The sequence below is a fragment of the Anguilla anguilla genome, chromosome 6 (genome assembly GCF_013347855.1).
Source record: "Anguilla anguilla isolate fAngAng1 chromosome 6, fAngAng1.pri, whole genome shotgun sequence".
Lineage (NCBI taxonomy): Eukaryota > Metazoa > Chordata > Actinopteri > Anguilliformes > Anguillidae > Anguilla > Anguilla anguilla.
This window is the reverse complement of record NC_049206.1, coordinates 32,755,280-32,782,587: the sequence shown is the minus strand read 5'-3', so window position 1 is coordinate 32,782,587 and position 27,308 is coordinate 32,755,280. Positions and strand designations below refer to the sequence as shown.

At 39.4% G+C, this 27,308-nt stretch overlaps 2 protein-coding genes across 3 annotated transcripts in view; one reads left to right on the top strand and one right to left on the bottom strand.

The window, feature by feature from the left end:
- mcm3 (minichromosome maintenance complex component 3) overlaps positions 1 to 17,583 on the top strand; it is a 102,897-nt gene extending 85,314 nt beyond the window's left edge. Inside the window, exons 13-17 of one of the 2 annotated variants that reach the window (XM_035422280.1) lie at positions 1,263 to 1,403; positions 2,579 to 2,685; positions 8,244 to 8,329; positions 9,830 to 9,920; positions 15,904 to 17,583. In XM_035422280.1, coding sequence (XP_035278171.1) covers positions 1,263 to 1,403; positions 2,579 to 2,685; positions 8,244 to 8,329; positions 9,830 to 9,920; positions 15,904 to 16,102 — 624 coding nt within the window. In that variant the 3' untranslated portion in view covers positions 16,103 to 17,583. The remainder of the gene's footprint in view (positions 1 to 1,262; positions 1,404 to 2,578; positions 2,686 to 8,243; positions 8,330 to 9,829; positions 9,921 to 15,903) is intronic. The other variant, XM_035422281.1, reaches the window with a different exon arrangement.
- Positions 10,000 to 27,308, bottom strand: part of LOC118229842 (saccharopine dehydrogenase-like oxidoreductase) — a 303,871-nt gene continuing 286,562 nt past the window's right edge. Inside the window, exon 12 of the mRNA XM_035422302.1 lies at positions 10,000 to 10,130. Coding sequence (XP_035278193.1) covers positions 10,109 to 10,130 — 22 coding nt within the window. The 3' untranslated portion in view covers positions 10,000 to 10,108. The remainder of the gene's footprint in view (positions 10,131 to 27,308) is intronic.

The following is a 27,308-nucleotide window of genomic DNA, read 5'->3' as shown; positions in this document are numbered from 1 at the left end:
TAACACGTGAATGCGATTTCGGCGGACTTCCTGCTGAGCGAAATTCACATAGTAATGAGTAAGGACTAACGAAGCATACATGGTCTAATTAATCAAATTTAAAACTTTTAAAACAATTCATATTATTTGCCAATGGGCACATTGAAAAGTCGCGATTCTAAGGTTTCTGTCAATGTTTTTGTTGTGTCTGTATGATAACAGCTCGTGAAGTTAATCATCCAAATAGAAAGAAAGTTCATTTCATCTTGTCGAGCTCCCGACCCCAGAGGGTTAACTGCTGTGATACTTAGTCCTGGTCCTGGAGAGCCAGGGTATGCTGGGTTTTTTTTCTCTCCCCCTAACATCAGTGACCAAAAGACCCAAGAAACTAGGTGATCTGATTTAACTGTGTAATAAACTGCTTTAACCAATCAATTGCTGTGCTACTTAAGTGCTGAGTAACATTGAAAGCCCGCAGACCTTGCGGCTCTCCAGGACCAGGAGTGAGGACCACTGGCTCAGACGTGTTTTTCATAGTATTTAAACTTCCATTCATGTTTACTTTCCTTCCTGACTCTTTCCCATATCAGATCAACTAATTGTTTATAAATGTCTCAATTAGAAACTCAGTTGTATGAATAGTCACTTAATTTCTTACACCTCCAATTAGATGCATGCTTCTAAAAATAGCATTCTCTTAAATTATTGATGAAAGCAATAAACACTTTTATTTACGTAGCAATTACTACTTTAATTTACGTAGCATTAATAAAATCCCAAGCATTATGGTGCCATGAAATAGGTGAGCTATGTATAAATTGTGATGTAGTTTTAAATGCTGAAACCAAAGTGTGTAAAAAAGAGAGTGTGCACTTTAACCACATGCCAATTATTTGATTACAAATCGAAAATTGTGGAATACTGAAAAAAATGTCTTTTGAGCTCACTGTAAATTTACTGGAGACCAGACCCACATGGCCTTTTACCCTCTACAGTCATCTTGTATCAGAAAATGGCTTCAGAATTATTAGGCAGTGTTTGCAACTTGAAAATGCAAACACTGCCATCAGATCTGATTATTTCTTGAATCTAAAAAGGGCAAAAGTGTGATCACTGTGTGTTGTCATTACAGCTCAAAATATTGAATAGCTCAGCATAGCGTGGCAAACGCAGTGCAAGTAATAGCTCAGCAAAAGCAGTCCAAGTAATATGAAATAATTTATTAATTTACAAATGTCTCTAAAAGTATTTGATTGACCCCAGCTTCCCTTATGGCCCTGTAGACGTCCCCTGTGACAGCGAGAACGCTGGAGACGCTGATCCGCCTGTCCACAGCTCATGCCAAGGCTCGCATGAGTAAAGCTGTGGAGCTGGAAGACACAGAGGTTGCGGTGGAGCTGGTGCAGTTTGCCTACTTCAAGAAGGTCAGATGTTGAACAGTTGTATGACCGAGCTCCAGAATTCCCCTTCATTTCACGGATTTATTATTTTCTGGATGTTTATTCTTATAAAATAAATTCTCAATGGACTTTCTCAAGCATTAAATGTATGTTTATGAAGCGATTGTACTTTGCATTTCACACTGTTCAGATGGGAGAGAATATATATGGATTTGTAGCGATACACATCCTTAAGGTATAGCATTACACCAAAGCCACATCAACAGTTCTGCATGAGTTCCTAGTTCAAATCCTTTCCCAATTTATTGTCCTTGTTCAGCCAAAATGTAGACAGTTTCAAACAACCTGACTTTCATACATCATTATAAAGGGCGACATCCAAATGTGAAATTCTTCCAAAGTCATAACCTTATTCTGTGATGTTAACGAAAAGGAAGACAAGAGTTTAAGTTGGCTAGATAGCTTGTTATGTTAGGTAATCATGACGTTTGGCTTTCTATGTACCACAATGTAACAACTAGCAGCCACATACACATTAAGATCTACCATTTGCCAAAATTGTGCAGAACACAGCAAGGCATCTTCCATAACATCATCTTTGGTTGATCAGGCCCTTCAGACTCACAGATTACAAGGCCTCACCACAGAAATATTACTGGCACCACTGGCACTAGCTACATCGGCTGCAGAGAATATGAAATGCCCACATTGGCTGCATATCAATGAAATGCCCAACCATCCTGTAAACCAGGATTGGTTTAGAGACGGGGCTGAATATGTAGTAGTTTTCAAGGTTGATCAATTTTTTTTTGCATTAAACCCTTTCAGCATCTTTTCAGTTAAATGCAGGTGTGCACAGCCAGGACCAGTCTGTTTTGGGATTTCATGCGGTCTTATGTTGTCAATTACTTAGTATCTCATTTGTTTGATCTGACATTTAAGAGTTATAGCTACAGATTGCGTATGTATCCCCATCAAAAATGTTTTCTGTGGCCTAGTATGGGAGTGAGTCAGGTTTGCTTTCTGAAGTTTCTAAAATGTAAAATAATTTGAATAATTTGAGTGAAAATAATTGATATGTACAAAAACCAGTATACACACCAACCCTTCTTGGGATGCATTTGTGCTCCCCTGGTGTAATGTGACTGTGGCAATTTGTTCCTGCATTGCTAAAACGCGTTTTGGCCATCCCCTTCTAGGTCTTGGAGAAAGGGAAGCGGCGATCTAGGCAAGAGGGCCGGGACACAGAATCTGAGGATCAGGAGGATGACGAGAAGCAAGAAGTGTCTCAGCCCCTGAGGAAGAGGTCAGGCAATGATTCTTTGAATTTAATTCTCTCAGTTCCTCAGTGGCTGTTGTCCTGTCATTTCGGGGCCAAGCACCAAGGGGTGCATAGGACCCCTACTGGTTTTGTGAGGATTCTTTTTCTTACGCTATAATTATTTTTCTCTTGCTGGGATTCTTCTTCTCTCACTATGATTCTTCTCTTGCTTGGATATTTATTTTTCACTCAGATTCTTCTTTTTTGCTAGGCTTCTTACTGTGCTTTGCTGGAATTCTTCTCATTTGCAATGCTTCTTAGTCTTTCCTTGGATTCTTTTTTGTTTTATGCTAGGATTCTTACTGGTTTTTGGTAGGATTCTTTTTCATTTTTGCTAGGATTCTTCATCTTTATCTCCGCCAGGCGAGAGCCTGAAGGGGATTATGCGTTTGGTCGCGTGTGTGCGTGCGTGTGTTTGTGTATCTGTCTGCAGCTAATCTCACATACTACTGGGCCGATCAGGCTAATACTTGGTGTGCATGCTGGCAGCAGGCCAAGGACCTGAATTCTCAAATATTTTGCAAATCGGTCAAGGACAAGTATTATATTTTAATTAATTTCCATCATTGTCCATTGAAATACATTGAGTGCTAACTCCTCACTCCTCCTAACTGGCCAGTAGGGGCCGCAAGTGATCAACAACAACTGCTTCCGTTTCAGTTTTTTTCCATTTCCGCTAGGGACAACTAATCATGTCTTGCTGCCACAGATTCAATGTTACAATTGTGTCTTCTTTTTGCGACAGATTTCAAACATGAACGTACCTCCCGATAGTTGCTGCAACCAAAGTATGAGTTAAAAACAAAAATGCTTTGTTTTAGTTTCATTATGTCAACGGCGGGGGGTGAGGTTGCAAATGAGACTGCAGGAAGGGGGTGCGTGTTAACTGAACGACCAGACATGATGAATTGCCAGTCAAGCCAGACTGTATTAAAAAAGGTGACAACGCCATGAACAAGACAAAGTTTTAAAAAATGATATGTAATTCTACAGTCAATATTTGGGGCTAAATATTGAATAAATATACAACCTTACCATTGGTTTTATGCGTAGCGATTACCCTTTTGAGACTGAGTGGTCATATATTGTCTTGAACAATCCGTTTGTGAAATATACGCGCATTTGTGATGCCTGGGTACCTTCCAAAATAGCTGTGTGTAATACCACACCTGTTGTTTACGGTGTTGTCGCCTTTTTAGTACAGTTTGGCTTGATTGACAATTCATTTATTCAGTAGGTGGGAGTATAAGCTTTCTAACGATGTATAACATGTCTAATTTTGCTTTTGGAATAGCGCTTCATGGGTCAACGTAACCGAAAATTTTCTTATCATCGCATTCACTTATGCATTCACTCTGTGGTAGCAGTAAAAGACACTGCACCTAACGAAACGTTGTCAATGATTTTTCGTAATTTCTTGGAAAATACTATTATTATTGAGGAGTTCTGGGCATAGCTAAGCCATATGTTTGCTGATAGACCTAGCTGACATCGTTTTCTGGAGCAAAACAAGCGAATAGAACAGGATAATTGATTTACTGTCTCTGTCTCCATCTACTGAACATAAATAAGATTTCATCATTGCTATGTAAGTATTACTGCTCAAAATATTTCGGTTATACGTTATTTTTGAAATTGAGTGTCTTTAAATAGGTTAGTGGTATTATCTTGTGGATATTTGACACTGTAATGTAAGCGTTAGTTAGTTGTGTAATAGTTTTTGTGAAGCATGCAACAGTGATAACGTGAGAGTTGGAACATTGCCAAAACGTGGTGGACGGTTGAAAATTATTTTCATGTCGTCCCATCCCCATACAAGAAAAATACGAGCGTACAGAGTAGAGAAATACATACAAGAGTTAATTATTACACATTTAGGTACTGTACTGCATTGTGACAATATTTTTGCATTATTTTTAAAATCTGATAGCAATGTTTCATCTTAAACCTTCATAAGGGGCTCAGTTATATGCTTTATAATGGACAAAAAGCATTTTATTCAATTTTGTAGAGATTTTGGGTATGTTTCTGGACCCCTAGATATATTAGACCACTGTACTGACTGAAAGCTTGTAATTCCCACATGTAAATAATGCAACAGTGAGTTTCTTGAGTCAAAACAGTTGATTTGTAGTGAAATACGAGAATATGTTGTGATTTACAGCATGCAATTTTTTGACATTTTGGATAGATTTGGAGACGCTGGGTACACTGCTTAGTTTTTGCTTCATACATCTATAGTAGTTTTACATATCCACCCTTAGATTTTATGAACTTGTGGTCAAGAAGTTTTTGATCCAGCACATGTATAGTTTAACCTGCTGTATATATGCAATCTCTCAGTATTTCATTGCAAACTAAAAAAGTGCTAATTCATTTTTGATTTTTTGTCTAGACAATTGCATTTGTGGTACTTTTTTCTTCCAAAATTATGAATATGAACTAATCTGCGTTAGTATTGTAAATTGTACAAATGTCTTGCTTCATTTAAGCCATTTTTCAAGTCTCTGTGGTGTTCACATCTGGAATTATAAAGCTTTAAATAGGGTACCCCCTGAATGGGCAAGGATTGGCAAGATTTGGCATGTGCGCTAAGGGGTTAAACAACTAACCTCTTTTCTCCATCAGAACAACCTGCTCGACCCTCACCAATCTGGCTTCCGATCCGGGCACTCAACAGAGACTGCCCTCCTGGCTGTGACGGGGGCACTCAACGCTTCATGAGCCTCCTTGACCTGTCTGCAGCATTCGATACGGTCAACCACAAAATACTCCTCTCCACCTTGGCTGAGATGGGCATTTCTGGGACCGCCCTGTCTTAGTTCGCTTCCTATCTTGCAGATAGTTCCTACCAGGCCACCTGGATGTGGGCTGCCTCTGCTCCTCATTCCCTTATTACAGGAGTACCACAGGGATCTGTACTGGGTCCTCTGCTGTTCTCCATATACACCAAATCTCTTGGTTCAGTCATTAATTCACATGGCTTCTCCTATCATTGTTATGCAGACGACACGCAACTCTTCTTCTCTATCCCCCCCTCTGCCTCACAAGTTGATGATAAAATATCTTCCTGCCTGGCTGACATCTCAACCTGGATGGGCAGCCACCACCTGAAGCTCAACCTCAACAAAACTGAGCTGCTGTTCTTCCCATGCAAGACCTCCCTACTACGTGAGCTCTCAATCACGGTTGATGGCACCACAGTGACTGCCTCTCTCTCTGCAAAGAGCCTGGTGACCAGCTGGACCTCAAGGAGCACATCAAGGCAACATCACGGTCCTGCAGATTCCTTCTGTCCAACATCAGGAGTATTCGACCATTCCTGACTACGCACTCCACCCAGTTGCTTGTCCAGGCTATGGTGACCTCCCTCCTTGATTACTGTAACTCTCTCCTTGCAAGCCTGCCAGCTTGTGCCATACAGCCACTACAGACGATTCAAAATGCTGCTGCCAAACTCATCTTCAACCTTACCAAATTCTCCCACGTCACTCCTCTGCTGAGGTCACTCCATTGGCTATCTGTCGCTGCCAGGATCAGATTCAAAGTCTTGACCCTCGCCTACACTGCAGCCAACAGGACGGCCCCTGTCTACTTGCAGGACATGATTCGATTATGAAATACAGAACACAGATCCGAGAAGATACAGTTCTCATTAAGTATCAGTAATCCATAGCCATGAACATCAGGTCTAGTTCACACAGTAAGCATAGGAAAAGTTAGTAAAGCTATGGCAAATCAAACTAGAAGTGAGGAATGATTACAAGAAATATTATGAGGCACAACATCAAGATGATGGTACAAGTGCAACAGAAAAGTTCTAGTTGATGATGCAAGTGTAACATGAAATCGAGTTCTGTATCATTACTGTAACACTGGTAAGAGAGGCGATGTGAAGTAATTACTGAGCTTAGAGATTTAGTGTAAATGGAGAAGTGCAGAAGGCCCCAGTAGAGATCTCTGTGGGACTTCCGTCACAAGGGGATGAGGTGCAGAAACAGACCCCATCTAGGTGAACTGGTAGGACCTATCTGCAAGATAGGAAGCAAACCAAGAGAGGGCAGTCCCAGAAATACATATTTCAGCCGTGTTGGAACCTACAGACAGGTCTAGGAGGATCAGGACTGACAAGAGGGGTGAGGCTCTTGCAGTGCAAGTGCCTCAGTCACAGCCAGGAGGGCAGTCTCGGTTGAGTGCCTGGTTCGAAAGCTGGACTGGTGAGGGTCAAGCAGGTTGTTCTGATGGAGAAAAGGTGATAGTTAACCACTGCTCATTGGAAAAAAATAACTTTTCTATACTTATGTAAAAACGTTTATTCAATTCTCTCCAAGTTCAGCATGCATTATTATTATTATTATTATTATTATTATTATTATTATTATTAATAATAATAATTACATTTATATAGCACTTTTCCAAATGCTCAAAGTGCTTTACAGTGAAGGGGAACTCACCTCACCCACCAATGTGTAGCACCCACCTGGGTGATGCACGGCAGCCATTTTGCGCCAGAACGCTCACCACACATTAGCGAAGGTGGAGAGGGAGAGAACATTTATTTAGCCAATTAAATCTGGGGATGATTTTTAGCGGCAAGTTTTTGCGAGAGCCAGATCTGGGATTTGGTCAGGACACCGGGGAACCCCCTACTCTTAGCGATAAGTGTAATGGGATCTTTAATGACCACAGAGAGTCAGGACCTCGGTTTTAACGTCTCATCCGAAAGACGGGTGAGATGCAAAGATGCATGATCTACATGTTAAATTGCAAAGGTATGATATGTGTAAAGATGGCCTCAGGACAACTAATAATTGTTACAAAAATGCCGGCCACACCCAAATTATGCTTATGACCCCAAATTTAGGTGTATGGCAACTTAGTATACTTAGTATAATAGAAACCCTTATTGTGAATGAGCATACGCAGGACCACAGTGTTACCGTACAAATGGGACCATGTAGGTCATGTGTATCAAATTTCATGCCAGTACCGTAGGTGGTGCTACAGCATCACTTCAAAATTGCAATTTTCAAAATAATTCTTACAAATACCTGTATCCAATAAGCACCAAAGGATGATTTTTGAACTAGGTTTGCAGGCCATGTCATAGTACCTTTTGTACTTGGCCCCCTGCTGCTTGCAGCTGTATTTTGATCTTCAATATTTCGTCTTTCACGCTTACCTCTGTAGTTAATTTTTTGGCTCATAAGATACACGGACACCTGTTACAGCAAGGATCTCAAATTCAAATCCTGCTTCCTCTGAAGATTTTGTGGCTTTGTTGTCATCAGCAGCCAAACACATTGGGAAATACGTGTACAGACTCCTAACCAAACAATGACTTCAGTTACAGTGCTGAAATGCACTGGAAACACACACACTATGGCCCTCCAAGACAGGAGTTTGAGATCCTTGTGTAAGCAAGTCGTTTGACTTGTACATTTCTTCACTCATAATGGTTAATTTTGATATTGAAAAAAACTTGTGACACGTGATACATTGTTAACTTTTTTGGTTGCCCTTATGTTTTTTCTGGCTGGTAGGAGTCGCCGTTCTGCTGAAAGGAGACATTCTCAGGGAAGCGATCCTTATGACCCGTATGATTTTACAGCGCAGGAACTTCCTGAAAGTAAGTGTCTTGAGTGAAAATGTATTTTTTGGATTACCTTCTGATTATTTGCACTATAGGATAACTATTCCCATGTCTTAACCCATTTTATTTACTGGGATTGATACTTTATAGCATTTCTGCTGCATTCCATTCTGCCAAATCTTTACACCAGGCCCAGCCAGTGGAGGTTGGTCTCCCCCTCTATATCCAGGTTCCTCTCGAGATTGCGTCCCATTGGGGAGTTTTTTGTCTTGCCACCATTTGAGGGTTTTCTCCCAACTGGGAGTTTTTTTTAACTCATGTGCTTGTTATTTGGGGGTCCAGGCCTGGCGTTTGCTCTGGCTCTTTTTGCTGTCTCTTGCCTTGCTACTCTGTAAAATGCTTTTGTGACAGTTCTCTGTAAAAAGGTGCTATACAAATTAAATTGAATGTCTCTAATGTTGTCAAATTTAGTATAAAAATGGAGAGACATACGTCTTGATTACAAAATTGACATTGGTACTTGGAGGTTAGAAAATATGGGTAATCTGGACTGCTGGGTGGCTCATTCAGTTTTATCTGAACAGTACATGTGCTGACTTTGTCTGTTAGCTCCATAGGGCAATGCGTATTTGCTTTGCCCCGGTTATGGGAGGGTTCTAGCAACCCCCTACTGGTCAGTTGCCGAAGCTGTATGCCAAAGCCGCATATGAGGTGTTCCTCAAACTTGACTCTGTGAGCTCGGCTGTGGGCGGTGGTGTTAAAAGAAGGTTTGTGCCGTGGGTGGGAAGTGGGAATTATGTGTAACACATTTCTCGCAGCTTGTGCTATGACAAATAACGGAGCTCTTTGGCTCAGGGTTGGGAGGGTGAGAGCTGGCTTGTATTGAAAACACAATGGCTAGCGGCATTTTCCTTAGTGTAGCTTTAACTGACGCCGTTTTGGCAGCAATGGAAGGAGGGGGGACAGGCAGTGTACACAGCTAAATAAGTCGGCTGTGTTTCACATTGACATAAGAAAGAAAAAATAATAAATTATGAATACTAAGTATAGTGTGTTGCTTACAGAAATGAACATATAATGTAGGCTCACAGTGTTCCGAACAAAACATGGGGAGGCGGCCACTTCATGCAGAAGTTGACATCCCTTCAATAGCAGTTTTTTCCTGATGAATGATGTTTATGATTATGGTTGCTTATGGGTTCTGAGACACTAAAACACTTTTATGTGAATAACCGATAATTATTGGGAAATGGGCAAAGCAACTCCACTATTTCCCTGTGTTTGGAATACTGTATTATCTCTGTGTTAGGAAATTGGAATACCATGAGCCTGTGTTAAATACAAAAAATCTTGGACAAGGGCAAATCTGTTTGGGCAGGCCACCCAAATAAAGGCAAAGTATGGGAACACTGATGTGATTATGCATTCATTTTGTTTCAGTTGAAAATTGATATGGTCTTGACTGTAATACTTAAAATGTCATGCCTTGCTCTCAGGAGCTGCAAGTACTTTGCCTGTATTAGTCTGTTCTAATTGGTCCCACAGTTGAAGCCGAAACCCGGAGGACCAGCAAAGAGACGATGGAGGCCACAGAACAAGCTGGGCTGATGCCGATGACTGCAGACAGGTGCGTTTATCCTGGAGCTGGTGTTTGTAATAAGCGTTGCAGTCTCCCCACAAACCACACAATCCTCTGTTCTCGGATGCACACAGGTTTTATTGCGCTGGGTTTAAGGCTGTACATACACAAACAAAACAAAAACAAACCAAACCAAAACACACACGATAAGACTCGGCGTCGCTCCCGCGTGCGTCTCATTCCAGCGCCCTGGTCTCACTGCAGGCAAAGCATATAAACAATTCGCAATTAATTGTGATTGCACACACCTGGGGTTGCAGTGTCAGCTAAACCGCTCCCTCTCCGCCCGCAGATGGCGCCCTAACCACACCACCCCTCCACATAGTGTTAACCCCTTTGCGCAGATGCCAAATCTGCCCAATCCTTGCCCATTTAGGGGGTACCCTATTTAAAGCCTATTTAAATACTCCAGGTATAAGCATCACAGAGAGTTGGAAAATGGCTGAAATGAAGCAAGATGTTTGTACCATTTACAATACTAACTTAGATTAGTTCATAATTTAGGAAGAAATAAAGTGCCACAAATGCAGTTATCTTGGCAGAAATTAATCTTTTTTAGTTTGCAATGAAATACTGAGAGATCCCATATATAAATCAGGTTAAACTATACTATAACAATGTCCTGGATCAAAATATCCTTGACCACAAGTGCACAAGGGTGGATATGCAGAACTATAATAGATTTGTGAAGCAAAAAGTGTGCATTGTATCTCCTATCTATCCATGTCTAAATTATGCATTGCTGTAAATAACAGCATAATCATGTATTTCACTACAAATCAACTGTTTTGAGTCAAGAAACTCACTTTTGCATCCATTTTCAAATGGGAATTACAAGCTTCCTGTCAGTACAGGGGTTTAAGATAACCAGGGGTCCAAAATCTAAAACCTTTCCAAAAATGTATATAATGCTTTTTGCCATCACAAAGCATATACATGTGCCCCTTTATGATTGTTTATCTCCTTGAGCCCTATGGTGATTTTGACTTTTGTTCCACTGTCCTTAGTTTTTTTTTTTTTTTTTACAGATTAAATAGGTTTACTCAATAGACAACAACCCTAACCCTCTTGCAACAAGTCAATTTTTAAAAAAGACTTGTCCCTATCTCAAAATACCAAGTTTAGGCCTTGATATGATATGGTTTAGTTGGTAGGCCCTATTTTAGGAGTAAATTATAATTATTTTTTTGCTTACTGAAAAAGTACTCACTTGAGTATATCTCCATAATCGAAAGTGTCTGCTCAGTTATATCGTTTTACACTGCAAGAATAGGTTGTATGGAGTAACCACGTCAGAGAGCCATGTTAATAGGATATACCATTGCTTTACAATGTAGAAAAATATCAACAGACTACCTGGAGTAAACATGAGAACTGAAATGGTTCTATGAAAATGTTTTGTTTTATTTTGATGACACTGGAACCAATTCGTACAATAAGTAACAATTTTTAATGATAATAAATAGAAAATATAGCCGCAAGCAGCGATTCCGCGGCTCAAGCCAACACGGACTGTTAGAAGGTGAAAGCTGCGAAGTGCAATAAGTACTAGTCAGAATCAGAGTAATTGTAATAGTCAAGTCCATTTATACATACAAGGAATTTGACTTGACACAATATGTTCATTCTCAGTGAATGAATGAAAAGGTTTAATTGCACAACAAACTAACAGTAGCATGGGACCATCATCATCATGTCATACAAGAACTGTAAGAAAAATAGTCATCATATCATACAAGAACTAAATAAAAAATAAATGACGGTTTGATTGTGTCTGCATGAAAACTATTTAATGATAGGTATTGGGTTTGGGAAAAGGGAGCCTTCAACACACTTATAATTAATGGCTATATTTAGGGGTCCAAGCAGCAAAGCTGGTGGGAACCCTATTGTATCTGTTAGGATTATTATTATTATTATTATTATTATTATTTTTCTCCGCTAAGTGTCTGAGGCTCAGCAACCATAAGTCCTAGAGCAACCAAATTTGATAGGTGGCTTCCTATGGCCCCCCACTACTCAGGCACTACAAATCACCTATGTCGGCCAGATGGTGGCGCTATAACAAAGGGTCATGCGTGAAAGGCCATAACTCCCACACCATAAGTCAGATCAACACAAAACCTCATTGACCTATGCATCTGAATGTGCTCTACAACTTTGCTATTGGGACCACCTATGTCCGCCATATTGTTTGCCTGCCATTTTGACTTATTTGTTGGGGCGTGGAAGCTTTCTCTGCTAAAATGTCTGAGGCTCAGCAACCATAAGTTGCAGACCAACCATAATTTGGTAGGTGGGTTCCTATGCCCCCCCACTACTCAGGCACTACAAATAACCTATGTTGGCCAGATGGTGGCGCTATAACAAAGGGTCATACTTTAAAAGGCCATAACTCCAACACCATAAGTCAGATCAACACAAAACGTCATCGACTGATGCATCTGAATGTGCTCTACAGCTTTGCTTTTGGGAGCACCTATGTCCGCCATATTGTTTGCCCGCCATTTGGACTTTTTTATTAGTTGGGGTGCGGAAGAGCTGGAGCTCCAAATCTAAGTGTTACGACATCTAGTAAACTTCTTTATGGCAAGCGACATCCATGGCGACACAAGTAATCCGACACCGTAGGGTCTAGTTTTTATCAGTGAGGCGAGGGTCTGAACGTCGGGGAAGCAATGGAAGACAGTGCCACCCAGAGTGCATGCTAGGCTACCAAAAGTTTGTTAGTAAAAGCTTTTTGAGAGGATGAATAATTACTTTTCTTTGGCATGGATCCATTTGAAGACAGTATCGGGTGAGTTCGTTTAGTCTTTGAATCTGTTATTATGCTGAGAAATAGCTAAACCATTTTATTGATAGGTTCTGAGTTTCTGTGCAAACAAGCTAAAACACGCTGGTATAATGAAACAATGACGGTAATACATATATAGTCCGCTTCGTTCCGTTGCTACCATAACATAACAAACTATCTTGTGTCTCCAGCTGCAGTTTCTCGCTGCAATTACTAATATTGAATATAAACAAAAGACGCAATTTATGCTGTACTCTACCAATGTCTAAATAAATAATACGGTACTCTGAGCGTAGGAAGCAGTTAGCATGGATGGTGAGTTGATATTTTTTGCTACTACAAGTTTGTTAGTAAAAGCTTTGAGAGGATGAATCATTACTTTTCTTTGGCATGGATCCATTTGAAGACAATTTCGGGTGAGTTCGTTTAGTCTTTAAATCCGTCATTATGCTGAGAGAAATCGTATTCTCAATTTAATCTCTAAATTGACTGTAAGCTTAGGGTTGTAACTAGTTAGCTGTTTCGTAGGTGACTTAGTTAATGCACTTGTCTTAACTATTGCTTGTATTTTTGCATAGACTGCGTTGTTGCTGTTCTTGTTTGTGTTAGTGTTAATCAGTTTAACCTACAGGATCCAAGTTGAACTATGCGGTTGTTCCCTGCACTTGGAACGGTACATCTCTCTAGGGTTTTCGACACACTTGTTCCTGATTATGATTATACACTTTGTTGCACATCGCTCTGGATAAGAGCGTCTGCCAAATGCCTGTAATGTAATGTTATGTAATATTCCGTAGCAACAAGATAAACCCAACATTAGCCCTAAAATATGCCAATACAGCAGTGAAAACGCTGCTCACTGAATAACGAAATAAACAAGACTTAAAAAAAAAAATTATACCTTGTCATTCTACAGTCAATATCTGGGACTAAACATTGAATAAATATACAATCTTACTATTGGTTTCACGCGTAGATGTCCCTTTTGCAAATGAGTGGTCATATATTGTTTTTTTTTTAGTGAAATTTGGCTTGATTGGCAATTCATTTATTCAGTAGGTGAGAGTATAAGCTTTCTAACGATGTATAACATGTCTGATTTTGCTTTTGGAATAGCGTTTTATAGGTCAGCGTAACCGAAAATTTTCTCATCTGCCAATGTCTAAATAAATAAAACGGTAGGCTGCTCTGCGCGCAGCGCGCAGGTCGTGAGTTGATATTTCGTCTTTTGTTTCATTTTTTCTCAATGTCGTATTTATTATTTGAAATGTGTATTTGTGTTATTATTCTATCTGTCTCTGAGGCGCTCTGAAATGTGCATTATCTGCTAACCTGAGCAATGGATTGGAATATGTGTCTGACATACTTTTGCACGCTATACCGAAACTTCAGCACTTTTTCGGTACTTAAAAAAAAAAAAAAAAAGAAACTTTTTTAGAATTTTTTAGAATTTTCCGACATTCGGCAGTTTTGTGTCAAATGTAAAAGCCAGGGAAATGTGTCTCCCGCATTACTGATTGAGAGGATGGCAGTAGCAACTAAGGTTGGCAAGTGAGGTGACCTGCGCTTGTGCATTCGCCGTCGTTGATACAGTGCAAGCTTAGACTTCAGTTCACTTCAGTAGCAATAGCTGTTCTAATTTGTAAATATTTTATTATAGGAAGATGCTGTATTGTTATTGACATATTCTGTTTTTAGACCTGTTTAAAGATAATTTACTTTACAATTGTTTAATTTTTGAAATATATTTAATATAGTTTTCTGTGGTTTAGTGTTGTAACACTATAGTCCTATGCTTATTGATACGTTGAACAGGCTTCAACTTAAAGGTTGTTAATCAACCAGGTTTTTAATAAACCGTGAATTCGAAAATGAGATCAACCCTTGTGGATATTACGTTTCTGATCTATTAAGGTAATTTCAGTATTGTTAGGTACCGAGTATTGAGTCAGTATCGTTTCAGTATCAATTATCGTGATACTAAACGCCGTGAGTCCAATTTACACAAAACTAGCTACAGACATTTATCTATCCTCACTCTACAAATTTGCTTCAAGAACCATGAATTAACTGATTGAATTACTACTGACTGAGTGAGTTAGTGACATTGCTGGTCATAAAGGTGCTTCACATCTAAAAATGACCATTTAAGAATTGGAACTGGATTTAGCTCGAATGATTATATATGGGTATATCCTGGTATTATGTGGCACCTTGAGTGTACCAGTAACATAAATAACAATTACAAACAGAACAATTTAGCCATTAATAATAATTATAAGTGTGTTGAAGGCTCCCTTTTCCCAAACCCAATACCTAGTGCAGGAAGCAAAGAAGCTTAAACGAATGTGTTAAAGGGGAACCCTGCCTGTTAAGACCTGTATGCTTTAATTTGTTGTGAATGCCTTTAATTATATAAATATTTCATAAAAACCACATGAAAGATTTTAGCTATTTAAAAAATTTTTAAAATCTTCGATTTGTCAGTCACCGTTGTTATTAACGACTCAATGCACTTTGGGTAGTGATGTCAAATGGTTGCACAGTTCCTGTCCATTGCTCTTGTTCATTGAGGCAGCATTGAAAATGTGTTCTGCTCAACCTTTTCGATTTGAGCCAGAGCAGGACATTACTCAGCAGGAAAACACAGAGGACAGCCCTCATCAAATAAAACGATGAAGATCGGGGGCCAGAGGAGACGAGAGTAGGGCATAAGAGATGGTGTCCGTGGAGCAACTGCTCACCAATGCCAACAGAGACGGAAAAATTGTCTGTTGTAAAGAACTCTGCTTTCTAGCAGCAGCCATTTAAAGTCACTTGACCATGTGGATCAAACAATCGTTTTTGGTGAAACTGAAACATGTACATTAATTTAAATGCCAATAATAAACAGTAAAATAAATAATAAATAAAGCAGTATGACCAAAAGGCAGGACATCCACAGGAATTGGCAGTATGGCCGCCATATAATTTGACCCCTGCTTTTACCATCATACAAGCTAGTTGAAATCTTGTGTGATTTTTGTGTAATCTGTCTTTAGAGAGACTACATCCTTAACAGCACTTCTGCACTTCACTGCCCCACACTTCTGTTGTTTGGTTCAAGGAGCTGGAGTGTTCCATGAAGCAAACCCCTGAAATGAAATTTTAGAAGTGAATTCCTATCTTTTCTTGCAGGTTGAAGGAGTTTAAGATAGCCCTGCTGGAGACCTTCCACTCTGCCCATGCGCAGTCTGTCACCATCAGTGCCCTGATGGAAACCATCAACAAGGGCAAAGAAACGCCTTTCTCCCCAGCTGAGGTGCAGGCTGCTCTGGACCGCATGCAAGATGATAACCAGGTCATGGTGTCCAGCAACATCATCTTCCTCATCTGAGAACGAGGGTCGAAATAAGCCTTGGAAATATCTGATGGTCCTGCAAATTCTCTGGCTGGTTTAGCCCATTCCTTTTTTCCAAATCCCACTGCCTAAATCCCACTGCCTTTAAAGGTGGTAAAATTGACCTCTAAGCAAATCTGGTATATAGTTATATGTTTTAGTTATATGCTACCGTTTTAAGTAGAGAACTTTGGATTGCTCTGATCTTTTGTATAGTCCTTTTCCATTAAGACTCAAATAGTGCTAGTTTCTGCCATGAAGTTGTTTTGATTTTGAATGTGGCTTTCTTTTTCTTACCCCCCGCCCCCTCCTTACCTTGATATTTTTGAGACTGTAACCATTACATTACTGGCATTTTGCAGAGCCAATTACAGTGTATATATAGGTACTAAGATCAGGGGTCAAAGTATAGTTGTCCCTAAATTGTCCTAATGAAGGGCATCCTATTGAATGCAGGAGATTATGTAGCTACTCAGATGTAGGGGATGATTAGGTGTAGCGATCAATTCCATATTATACTTCTCTTCATTTGGTCTTCCTACCACCAGCTAGTTTAAAGGGGCAGTTCACCCAAAAATGAAATTAAGCTTCATATACTCCAAGACCCTTACCCTACTATAGCATGTGGAACACCATCTTTGGGTGTCAGTATGATCTTAATGTTTCTGTTTATGATGATTGTGCTCAAGACTGTAACCTGCTCAACCTATTTGATTATGTACTGTTACAGATGTTGCATTCAACTAGTTACTATGCATTCTGCCCTTACTTTACACCAGGAGAAGATGAACCCCTCTGTTGCCCGGGTTCCCCCTGAGATTTCTTCCCTTTGGGGAGTATTTTCTTCTCACTTGGGAATTTTTTTGGGGTTCAGGCCTGGTTTCTGCCCAGTTTTGTTTCCTTTGTGAAGTATCTTTGTGACCATTTTCTGTAAAAAGCACTATACAAAATAAATTGAAATTGAGAATATGACCAGGTCACTGTGGTTAACATTCAGTCTTTCTACAAGATGAAAACAAAACAATCCAATGTGCGGGAGAAGGTGCCATTCTTCAGATGTTACACCAAAGTCTTGAATCTGATGATGATGATGGCACAGCACTTTTTGAAAGTGCCATTTACTGACCCACCAGCACCTCTTTCAGCAGCAACTTCAGTCTTTCCTGATAATCTAAAAAAAAATACTAAAAAGCCCCAAGAACAGTACAAGTTGTGATAAGAGAATTTTGTGGTATGACTTGGCCTGTTGCAATCACCTTATAACGTATCATATTGAGTATTTTTTTATTTTTTTTTTTTACATGAAATTTTTCTGTTTAATTCTTTTACAGAAATGTTGTCTATGAAAACACACTTGTGTATTATCAGTTATAGAATGAGGAACCACTTAAAGTCTGCTTCAGTCTATGCTTATTCTAAAACGTGTTTTTATGGTGGTATGAAAAAAACCAATGTTCATTAAAGAAACCATGATTGTTTTTTTTTTTTGTCTTGCAATAATCAAAACACTCATTCTTAAGTAAAACTACTGACGGATTAGTGTGCATTTCGACTGGACCCTTAGCGCACATGCTAAATCTGGCCAATCCTTGCCCATTTAGGGGGTACCCTATTTAAAGCTTTATAACTCAAGATGTGAACACCACAGAGACTTGAAAAATGGCTTAAATGAAGCAAGACATTTGTACCATTTACAATACTAATGTAGATTAGTTCATATTCATAATTTTGGAAGAAATAAAGTGCCACAAATGCAATTAGCAAGACAAAAAATCAAAAATGAATTTGAACTTTTTTAGTTTGCAATGAAATACTGAGAGATTGCATATTTACAGCAGGTTAAACTATACATGTGCTGGATCAAAAACTTCTTGACCACAAGTTCATAAAATCTAAGGGTGGATATGTAGAACTACTATAGATGTATGAAGCAAAAACTAAGCAGTGTACCCAGCGTCTCCAGATCTATCCAAAATGTCAAAAAAATGCATTGCTGTAAATCACAACATATTCTCGTATTTCACTACAAATCAACTGTTTTGACTCTAGAAACTCACTGTTGCATTTTCAAGTGTGAATTACAAGCTTTCCATCAGTACAGTGGCTTAAAATATCTAGGGGTCCTGAAACATATCCAAAATCTCTCCAAATATGAATAAAATGCTTTTTGTCCATTATAAAGCATATACGTGTGAAGGCTTAAGATGAAACATTGATATCAGATTAAAAAAATATTGCAAAAATATTATCACACTGTGGTACAGTACCTAAATATGTAATCATTAACTTTTGTATGTTTTTCTGTATTCTACAGTAAGTGATGTTTTCTTATATGGGGATGGGATGACATTAGACTAATATTCAGCCATCCACCACATTTTGGCAAAGCTCCAGTTGAGGTCACATGTGGTGCATTAAACACAAACACTACTTGGCAAACCAACAGATGTTTACGTTACAGTGTGAAATATCCTCATTCTAAAATACCGCTAACCTATTTAAAGACACTCAATTTAAAAAATAACATATATAACCAAAATATTTTCAGCAGTAACACTTTCATTTGGACGATGAAATCGTATGTGTTCTGTAGATAGAGACAGAGCCAGAATGAATGCTGTCGCTCCCCAGTTCTAACTTAGTCCAGAAAACATATCAGCTAGGTCTATCAGCAAACATATGCCTTAGCCGTGCTCAGAATTTCTCAAGAATAATAGTATTTTCCAAGAAATCGATCAAGCCAGATTGTACAACAAAGGATGACAACACCGAAAACGTGTGGTATCACAGCTATTTTGGAAGGTACGCAGGCGTCACAAATGAGCATATATTTCACAAATGGATTGTCCAAGACAATATATGACCACTCCGTCTGGAAAGGGACATCTCTACACGTAAAACCAATGATTAGGTTGTATATTTATTCCATATTTAGTCTCAGATATTGACAGTTGAATGATATGGTATAATTTTTTAAAATTCATCTTATTTCCTTGTTCAGTGAGCTGCGTTTTTCACAGCTGTACTAGCATACCTTCGGCTATTGTTGGCTTTATCTTGTTGCTATGACGAAATAAAAAAGTTTTTAATGATAAAAGAATGCTTTCATGTATGCCCAGATCAACACTATTGTCCAGTGTGTCATGTGTGGGAGGTGTAGTTACAGGTGAGACTGCAGGGAGGGGGTGCTTGGTAAATGCATGACCAGCGTGACAATGTGGTGCTGTGAAACTCTGTATTCGGCATGGTTGTCCTGAATCGTCTACTAATAAAGCTAGAACACTGAGTTTGTGTTTTCAACTCATAAATTGGTTGCAGGGGGTTATGACCACTAGGGGATTGTGCTAAGTGCTTAATATTACCTAGGCAATATGAGGGAAAGGTCCAAGAACAAAAGGAAAATGGACATTCCTAACCTTCGCCCGAACATCTCTAAAATGTACCCTTTAACATACACCTAAAAGTACATTTAGGTAAGCAAGAACAGTTTCGTTTGCATGAATTGTTATTTGAATTACTACAGCTTTGATGCAAATGGTACTTCAGTAATATAAGAAAATTACACATGGATTAAGTTTTGTGAGTTGAAACAGCAGAAACGTTTCGCCTACTTAATTTTTTTTTTGTGTGGTGTTTATATGTCAATTTTAACAGTCCTGGCACTAGGCACCATTTTGTACTTTATTCAAAGTTGTACAACATTAACAAGCACTCACTTCCCTGCAGTCTCATCTGCAACTACACCCCCAAGTGACACACTGGACAATAGTGTCCATCAGAGCATTTATAAAAAATACTCTTTCACCCCCAAAAATTTGTATTCCGTCATAGCACCATGATACAATAAACGCAACAATAGCCGTGAGATATGTCACTACAGCAGTGAGTAACGCTGCTAACTGAATAGCAAAATAAGACAAATTTATGTGGAATTACACTAATATAGACTAATGTGACTGTTCAGTTTGTTCTGGTTTGAATGATACCTGTTTTATAGTAGAGGACGGTATAAGCTTTGCTTGGAGCGGGGAAAGGAGAAAAATATATAAAATCATTTGGCAGCTGGTGGTGGTGCAGTGGGTAGCACTGTCGCCTCACAGCAAGAAGGTCATGGGTTCGAATCTTGGCTTGGGGCCTTTCTGTGCAGAGTTTGCATGTTCCCCGTGTCTGCGTGGGTTTCCTCTGGGTACTCCGGTTTCCTCCCACAGTCCAAAGACATGCAGGTTGGCCCTAAATTGCTCGTAGGTATGTGTGTGAGTGAATGCTGTGTGTGCCCTGCGATTGATTGGTGGCCTGTCCAGGGTGTATTCCTGCCTCTCACCCAATGCACGCTGGGATAGGCTCCAGCACCCCCCACGGCTCTGCTCAGGATAAGATAATGGATGAATGAATGGATGAGCTGAGATTGTTCCTCTAGCTGCTCTGCCAGCTTTATTTTCCTTATGGGTAAAAGGGCCAACAAGTCAGGAGAGCAGCCTTGAGACAATCACAATCTTAGCACAGATACCATCCGATCCAGTGACAGCTCAGTCTTCCAGAGTCTGGCTTAAGTCAGCCACCCAACCCTGTCAGACTGGCTAAAAAATAAGTCTTTATCCTAAATTTAAACATAGTCTCTGCACCCTGAACATGAGCCGGAAAATTGTTCCATAGTAAAGGAGCATGATTGGAAAAGGATCTGCCATCTATGGTACTTTTAGCTGCTCTAAGAATAATAATGTTATGTACCTTGTGATATGAGAATTCCCAAGAGATTATAGGAAGAAAGGACATCATACAGTTGAGGCCTAAAGTTTACATACACCTAGGCTAGATATTCAAACTCAGTTTTTCACAACTCCGCACATTACATGTTACCATACATTTCTTTTGGCAAGTCAATTAGGGCATCTACTTTGTTCACATCAGACGTCATTTTAAAACAATCGATTTTTTAGAGACAGATTTATTTCAGCTTAAATTCATTATATCAGAATTCCAGTGGGTCAAAAGTTTACATACACCAAGTGTCTCTTTAAACAGTCTGGAAGATTCCAGAAATTGATGTAGTGACTTTTTAGAAGCTTCTGATTGGCCAATTGTCATGATTAGGAGTTAATTGGCACCTTTGGCTGTTTTTAAGGGCCTACCTTTAGAGCCACTGCATTTTTGCCCTTGATACCATGGGAAAATCCAAGCAACTCAGCCAAGACCTGAATGAAGTTTGCAGGTGATCACCAGGACGAAGACTTAGCCTTTTTTTAGGAGTGTTCTCTGGTCAGATTAAACAAAAATTGAACTGTTTCGCCATAATGAACAGCGCTGTGTATGGAGGAGAAAGGGTAAGGCTTTTAATCCAAAGAACACCATCCCAACATGGGGGTGAAGCATGGGGGTGGCAGCATCATGTTGTGGTGGTGTTTTGCTGGAAAGGGACTGGTGCACTCCAGAAAATAGATGGCATCATGAGGAAGGAGGATTATCTATAAATACTGAAGCAACACCTCAAGACATCAGCTAGAAAGTTAAAACTTGATCGCAACTGGGTCTTCCAGCAGGACAATGATCCTAAGCATACCTCCAAAGTTGTAACAAAATGGTTTAAAGACAACAAATAGAAAGTATTGGAGTGGCTGTCACAAAGCCCTGACCTGAATCCCATAGAAAGTTTGTGGACTGAACTGAAAAACCGTGTCCGAGCAAGAAGGCCCACAAACCTGACACCGATTCTGTCAGGAGGAATGGGCAAAAATTTCAGCAAAGTATTGTTAAAAGCTTGTGGAAGACTACCCCAAGCGTTTCATTCAAGTTAAGCAATTAAAAGGCAATGCTACTACAAACAAAGTATGTAAACTTTTGATCCACTGAAAATCAAATATAGTACATAAAAGCTGACATAAATCTGTCTCTTAACTATTATTTTGAAATGACCTCTTATGGAAATAAAGTAGGTACCGTAATCGACTTAACACAGGAAATGTGTGGTAACATGAAATGTGTGGAGTTGTGAAAAATGGAGTTTGAATGCCTAGGTGTATTTAAAGTTGGACTGAAATTGCTTCGCTTATATTTTTACACGATACACCATGCTGCAGTGGTTGCACAACTTCACATTGACAAACTGAATGAAAAACTGATGCAGCCCTGGCTGCCTGTCCTAGTAGCCAAAGCTCTCAGTATGCTGTGGCTTAAACTAGCACCGGCCCGAATTCAGGGAGCCATCGATGTCCTGATTTCAGTTCTCAAGGATGAACCGCACATCAGAGAGAAGCTGAGGGAGATGAATCAGAGAGACCTGGGGCCTATGAGTGAGAAAATTATCACTGATGTCAAGAGAGAATTCTGGGACATTAATGCTGCAGTCCAGCCAGAACTGTGGTCTGCTGAAACCTGTCCGTTCAATTCCTGTTTGGAAACAGCTCTTTGAACATTTTCAAACATTCCATTGTAAACACCTATCCATTTTACAATGGAAGGTTTGGAAACGTGCTCTCCGTAAGATGTCTGATAAGAAAGTTAAAAAATGGTTACAAGGTGAGGATACATATTTTTTTTTACATAAACCCATCAGAATTTCAAGAAGAATCCGGTTTTTGTGATGGATCTTAATTCGCAATGGCAGCCTGATTTACTTGACGTAGATGTAAAGTTTATTTGAGCATAACAACATGAAATTTAAGTTGAACTGTATGCTTGTCTTCCTGTATATATTTTTCTTCTTGAGAAAAAGAGTGGTGCTAAAATTAATCTGGCATTTGAAGATATATACCTAAAAAACAACAAAATTACAAGGGTAAAGAATTTTTCAACAAGGGATTCCAAAAGCTGATGGAGCAACACAACGTAAAACATTTTGCCAGAAGTAATGATGTGAAATCTTCCATTGGTGGTGGGGGAAGAAAAAATCTTTTTTTTCTTCCCCCACCACCACCTCTCCCCCCCCCCCCCCATCCCTGCCCAACGATGCAGTGATGTCCCTTCCCCTCACCCTATGTATCATACAAATATTAAATAATAATAATAATAATAAGAACACCCCTTTGTCCACCCCCCACCCCCCCCCCTCTTTGGAGCACAACTTTATTACTATTTTCTATGGTTATTTATTTACTTATTTACCGTTTTACTTGTAAATGCTTTAGGCATATACATGCCTACATACATGTGGGCTCAGCAGGAAGCTTGTATCATCAGCATACATTGAGACCTTCATATTTCAACCTTGAATTTCTATAATGTTAATATTTGATCTTATCTTTATTGCAAGTATTTCAATCGCCATAATAAGTAAGTATGGTGATAGAGGGCAGCCTTGTTTTACGCCCCTTGATAATTTAATATTCTCTGAAAAATAACCATTATTTATAACTTTACATGTGGGGTTGCTATACATGACTTTAACCCATTTTATTAGGGATTCATCAAAGTTGAAAAATTCTAGGCATTTGTAAATAAAATCCAGATGAACTTTATCAAAGGCTTTTTCAAAGTCTTCTATGAAGACTTTCTTTGACGTCTCATAATGCTCTATAGTTTCAAGCAATTGTCTTATGTTGTCCCCCATTTATTGTCCCTGTAAAAAGCCTGACTGATCATGGTGGACAATATCAGACAGTACCCTTGTAATACGATAGGCTAAACATTTTGCTAATATTTTAGCATCACAACACTGAAGTGTAAGAGGCCTCATTTTTTAAGTGAACTGGATCTTTATGTTGACCATTGGCCTCTTGTTTTAATAATAGATAAATTAAACCTTCTTGTTGAGTATCATCAGAGATGATCTCATCTATTAATATATTATCAGAGCCATCAACAAGTAATGTGTAAGCACTTCAATTTCTTTTGTCAGTTTTTTCTCTTTTGATATGAACTATTTTTGTTTTAATGAAGAGTATTGGATCGAGTGGCCTCTAAATGCACATTTAAATGCATCCCACACAATAAGAGGATCTGCTGATCCTATGTTATGAGAAAACAAATCTGTAATTAATCATTTTGTTTTGGTTATAAATATATTGTCCTTTAATAGATTGTGATTGAATTTTCAATATCCACGACCCTGAGGGAATTCAGTAAGTACTAGGTAGAGTGCTATGAGCTGATGATCTGATCTCAATTTGTCTTCAGTCAACACCTTTCTTACTTTTGGTACTATACCGCATTTCCACCAAAAGTACCCGGAACATTTAGTTCGGGTTATGTGTAGTTGGGAACACATAACCCCAGGAACTACTTTTCAAGGAACTAAAAGGTTCCTTCAGCCCACTGTTGTCTGCGTTTCCACCGCGGTCAAAAGTCCCGCGATGATTAGGCAAATTAGCCCACTGACGTATGAAAAAGCGACGTTGTCTTCGGTCCATCTGTCCTATGATTTCTTCTGTAACCCCATACTACCGCCGAAGTAGCCTACATTATTTTCTAATAACCGGGACAGCCCGGAGGGGTTCATTCCACTTATATACAACGGGTTACCAACAATGACTATATATGGTTACTTTTGTATTTATTGATTTTTTATCGATTTAATCACCTGAAATTGAAATATTCTTCCGCGGCCGTTTGGGCATATTTTACCGTTGTCAAGCAAAACTGTCGTTGGTAGTTGGACTTGGACCGTTGTTATGCAACAAATAGGATATAACAGGCCAATAGTCAGATTGTAACTGTTTTATATATCCTCTCAAACACATTCATTATGTTTTTATGCGAACATTCACTTTCATGTCTTGACATCCGAGGCGACAGAATGCATTCACATTCCACAAATAACTGGCAACAACAGCAGAAAACATGCACACGTCGTAAACAATTTGCTGTTGAATTGATTACTTTCTCATCGTCAATTCCATATAGGCTAATCGCAAAATGACAAGAATAGAACGAAAACTCGGACTTGCGTGAAAATTAAAATTAGCAGTGGTACAGCCACCGTTTGCTTTCCTTCAAAGTTACTGCTAGCCGAGCAGCGAAGTGTGCCCTCCAGATGCGAAACATGCACCATAAATTAGTCCATAGTCTTCTTTTTGTGGAATTGAAGAATGGCAGAGTAAAATTATGGCAGTCTGAAAAAGCAAAAGGGACCATTACTAGAATTATTACTAGAGTTATTTTACCCTGACAAAAAGTGCGGAAGGTGATTTCCAGTTTGCTTTTACTGTATCACCAATGTAAATTACGCAGAACTACTGCATACCTCACATAACTGTATCAAACGTTTTGAGTCAATTACAACGGGCTAACAAAGAAAATCCGGAAGAAAATATTCAGCAACCGAATTAAACCGTTTGAATGTTTTGGTACGTAATATGCTGTCCCAGCACAAATGCTTAACATTTTATAAAACGAATACTAAAGCAAGAAAAGAACAGAAGAGCACACGTTATAATTTCAGGACGTTGGCAGGCTATAACCAAAAGTAGGCTACTGCGCCGCATAACATACAAGTTTGATTTCAAGTTATTATGAAAATAAATCGGTTTGCGGCTACAGATTTTTAAAAATGGCGGTTGAAATAAAGTACTGCAAGTAGTCCACCAATCAGAAATATTCAGCGCTTGCTCTCCACCCTAAAAGTTCCGGTACTTGTGGAAAGTACTACCCCCCGAGCAGGGACTTTTTTGGGGGTAAAATAAAGTCCCCAGAACTTAATTTAGACCCTAGTTGAGTTCCTGAAAAGGTTCCTAGTTCCGGGGTAAAGTTCCTGCAGTGGAAACGCAGCTATAGAAAAAGAAATAAGAAAATAGCCAATGTGACTCGCTTGATTTTGTCTCCTCCAAGTATATCTAGTTCGATTTGGATTTTTAAGTCTCCATATATCTACCAGATCCATTGTATCCATAATATTTGAGATCTCTTTAAATGCATGTGGATGATGATTAGTAGAATGATTCCCTTTATGATCAGTTACAGTGTTTAGAACGGTATTGTAGTCCCCTACCATGATAAAGTGAGCATTTGTAGCTTGTAAGCCCAGTATATTATTATAAATAGTCTCAAAGAATTGTGGATTTTTTTTTTTCTATTATGCTTTGCAGATACAAGCTTCATGAATACCATTCAGAGAGCCTATCACTGATCTGCAGCTACTCAGGAATATATATGAGGCTGATTTGTGTATGTTTGAGGGTCCTTGAGCATTAGGATTGCAGTCTCGTGCTGAGGAGGTATTTGTTAAGTCTCTTCTTGAAGGCATGAACACTACTTGATGTGATGTCTCCAACAACAGCGGGGGGAAGACTGTTCCATGTTGTTACAGCAGAGTGGAGAAAGCTCCTGTCAAGGCATTTGGTGTTAGCCCTGGGGAGTGACAGGCATGGTTTGGTGGTAGCCTCCGGGTGGTTCGACCTGGCACATGAGCTGAGGGTAGCAGTGCTTTCAGGTCTGCTGGACAGTTGGGAGTGTGCACCTTGAAAAGAACAGCTGTTGCAGCAACCGTTCTGTGATGGCTCAGCTTGGTGATGGTATAATCCTTTAGGGTGTAGTCATCATCCACACCAATGATCTTTAGTGCCTTTTTCTGGATGATATCTAGCTGCCCAGTGTGGTTTGTGAGGCATTCATCCAGGCCAGGCAGGAGTACTCCATGATGCTCCTGACCTGGGTTTTGTAGACGTTGGCTCTGCCTCTAGGATCACGCTTGTTGGCTAACTTCCACAATGCTCCAAGACGTTGTCCAGCACGTTTGCAGATGTTAGACAGATGCCTGGTCCACTGGAGTTTTCTGTCAATTTATAATAAACACAAGATACTTGTGCCCTAATGAAAAGGGTTAGCGCTCAATGAAGAAACCCAATCCCATTGCCAAAAGAAAGTCTAATATGCATTACATTTACATTACAGGCATTTAGCAGACGCTCTTATCCAGAGCGACTTACACAACTTTTACATAGCATTTTACATTGTATCCATTTATACAGCTGGATATATACTGAAGCAATTCCGGTTAAGTACCTTGCTCAAGGGTACAACGGCAGTGTCCTTACCCGGGAATTGAACCTGCGACCTTTCAGTTATAAGCTCAGTTCCTTACCCACTGTGCTACACTCCGTCCTATATATCTGTCCTACATATGCCTATGAATATTTATACTATGGGACTATACATTATGAATGTATATTTATGAATTATGAATGTATTACATGGCCCACAGCATTGCCAACTTCAACAGACCTGTGCTCCATTGATGCGAGTTCCAGGTATTGACAATGCCGATGCTACATAC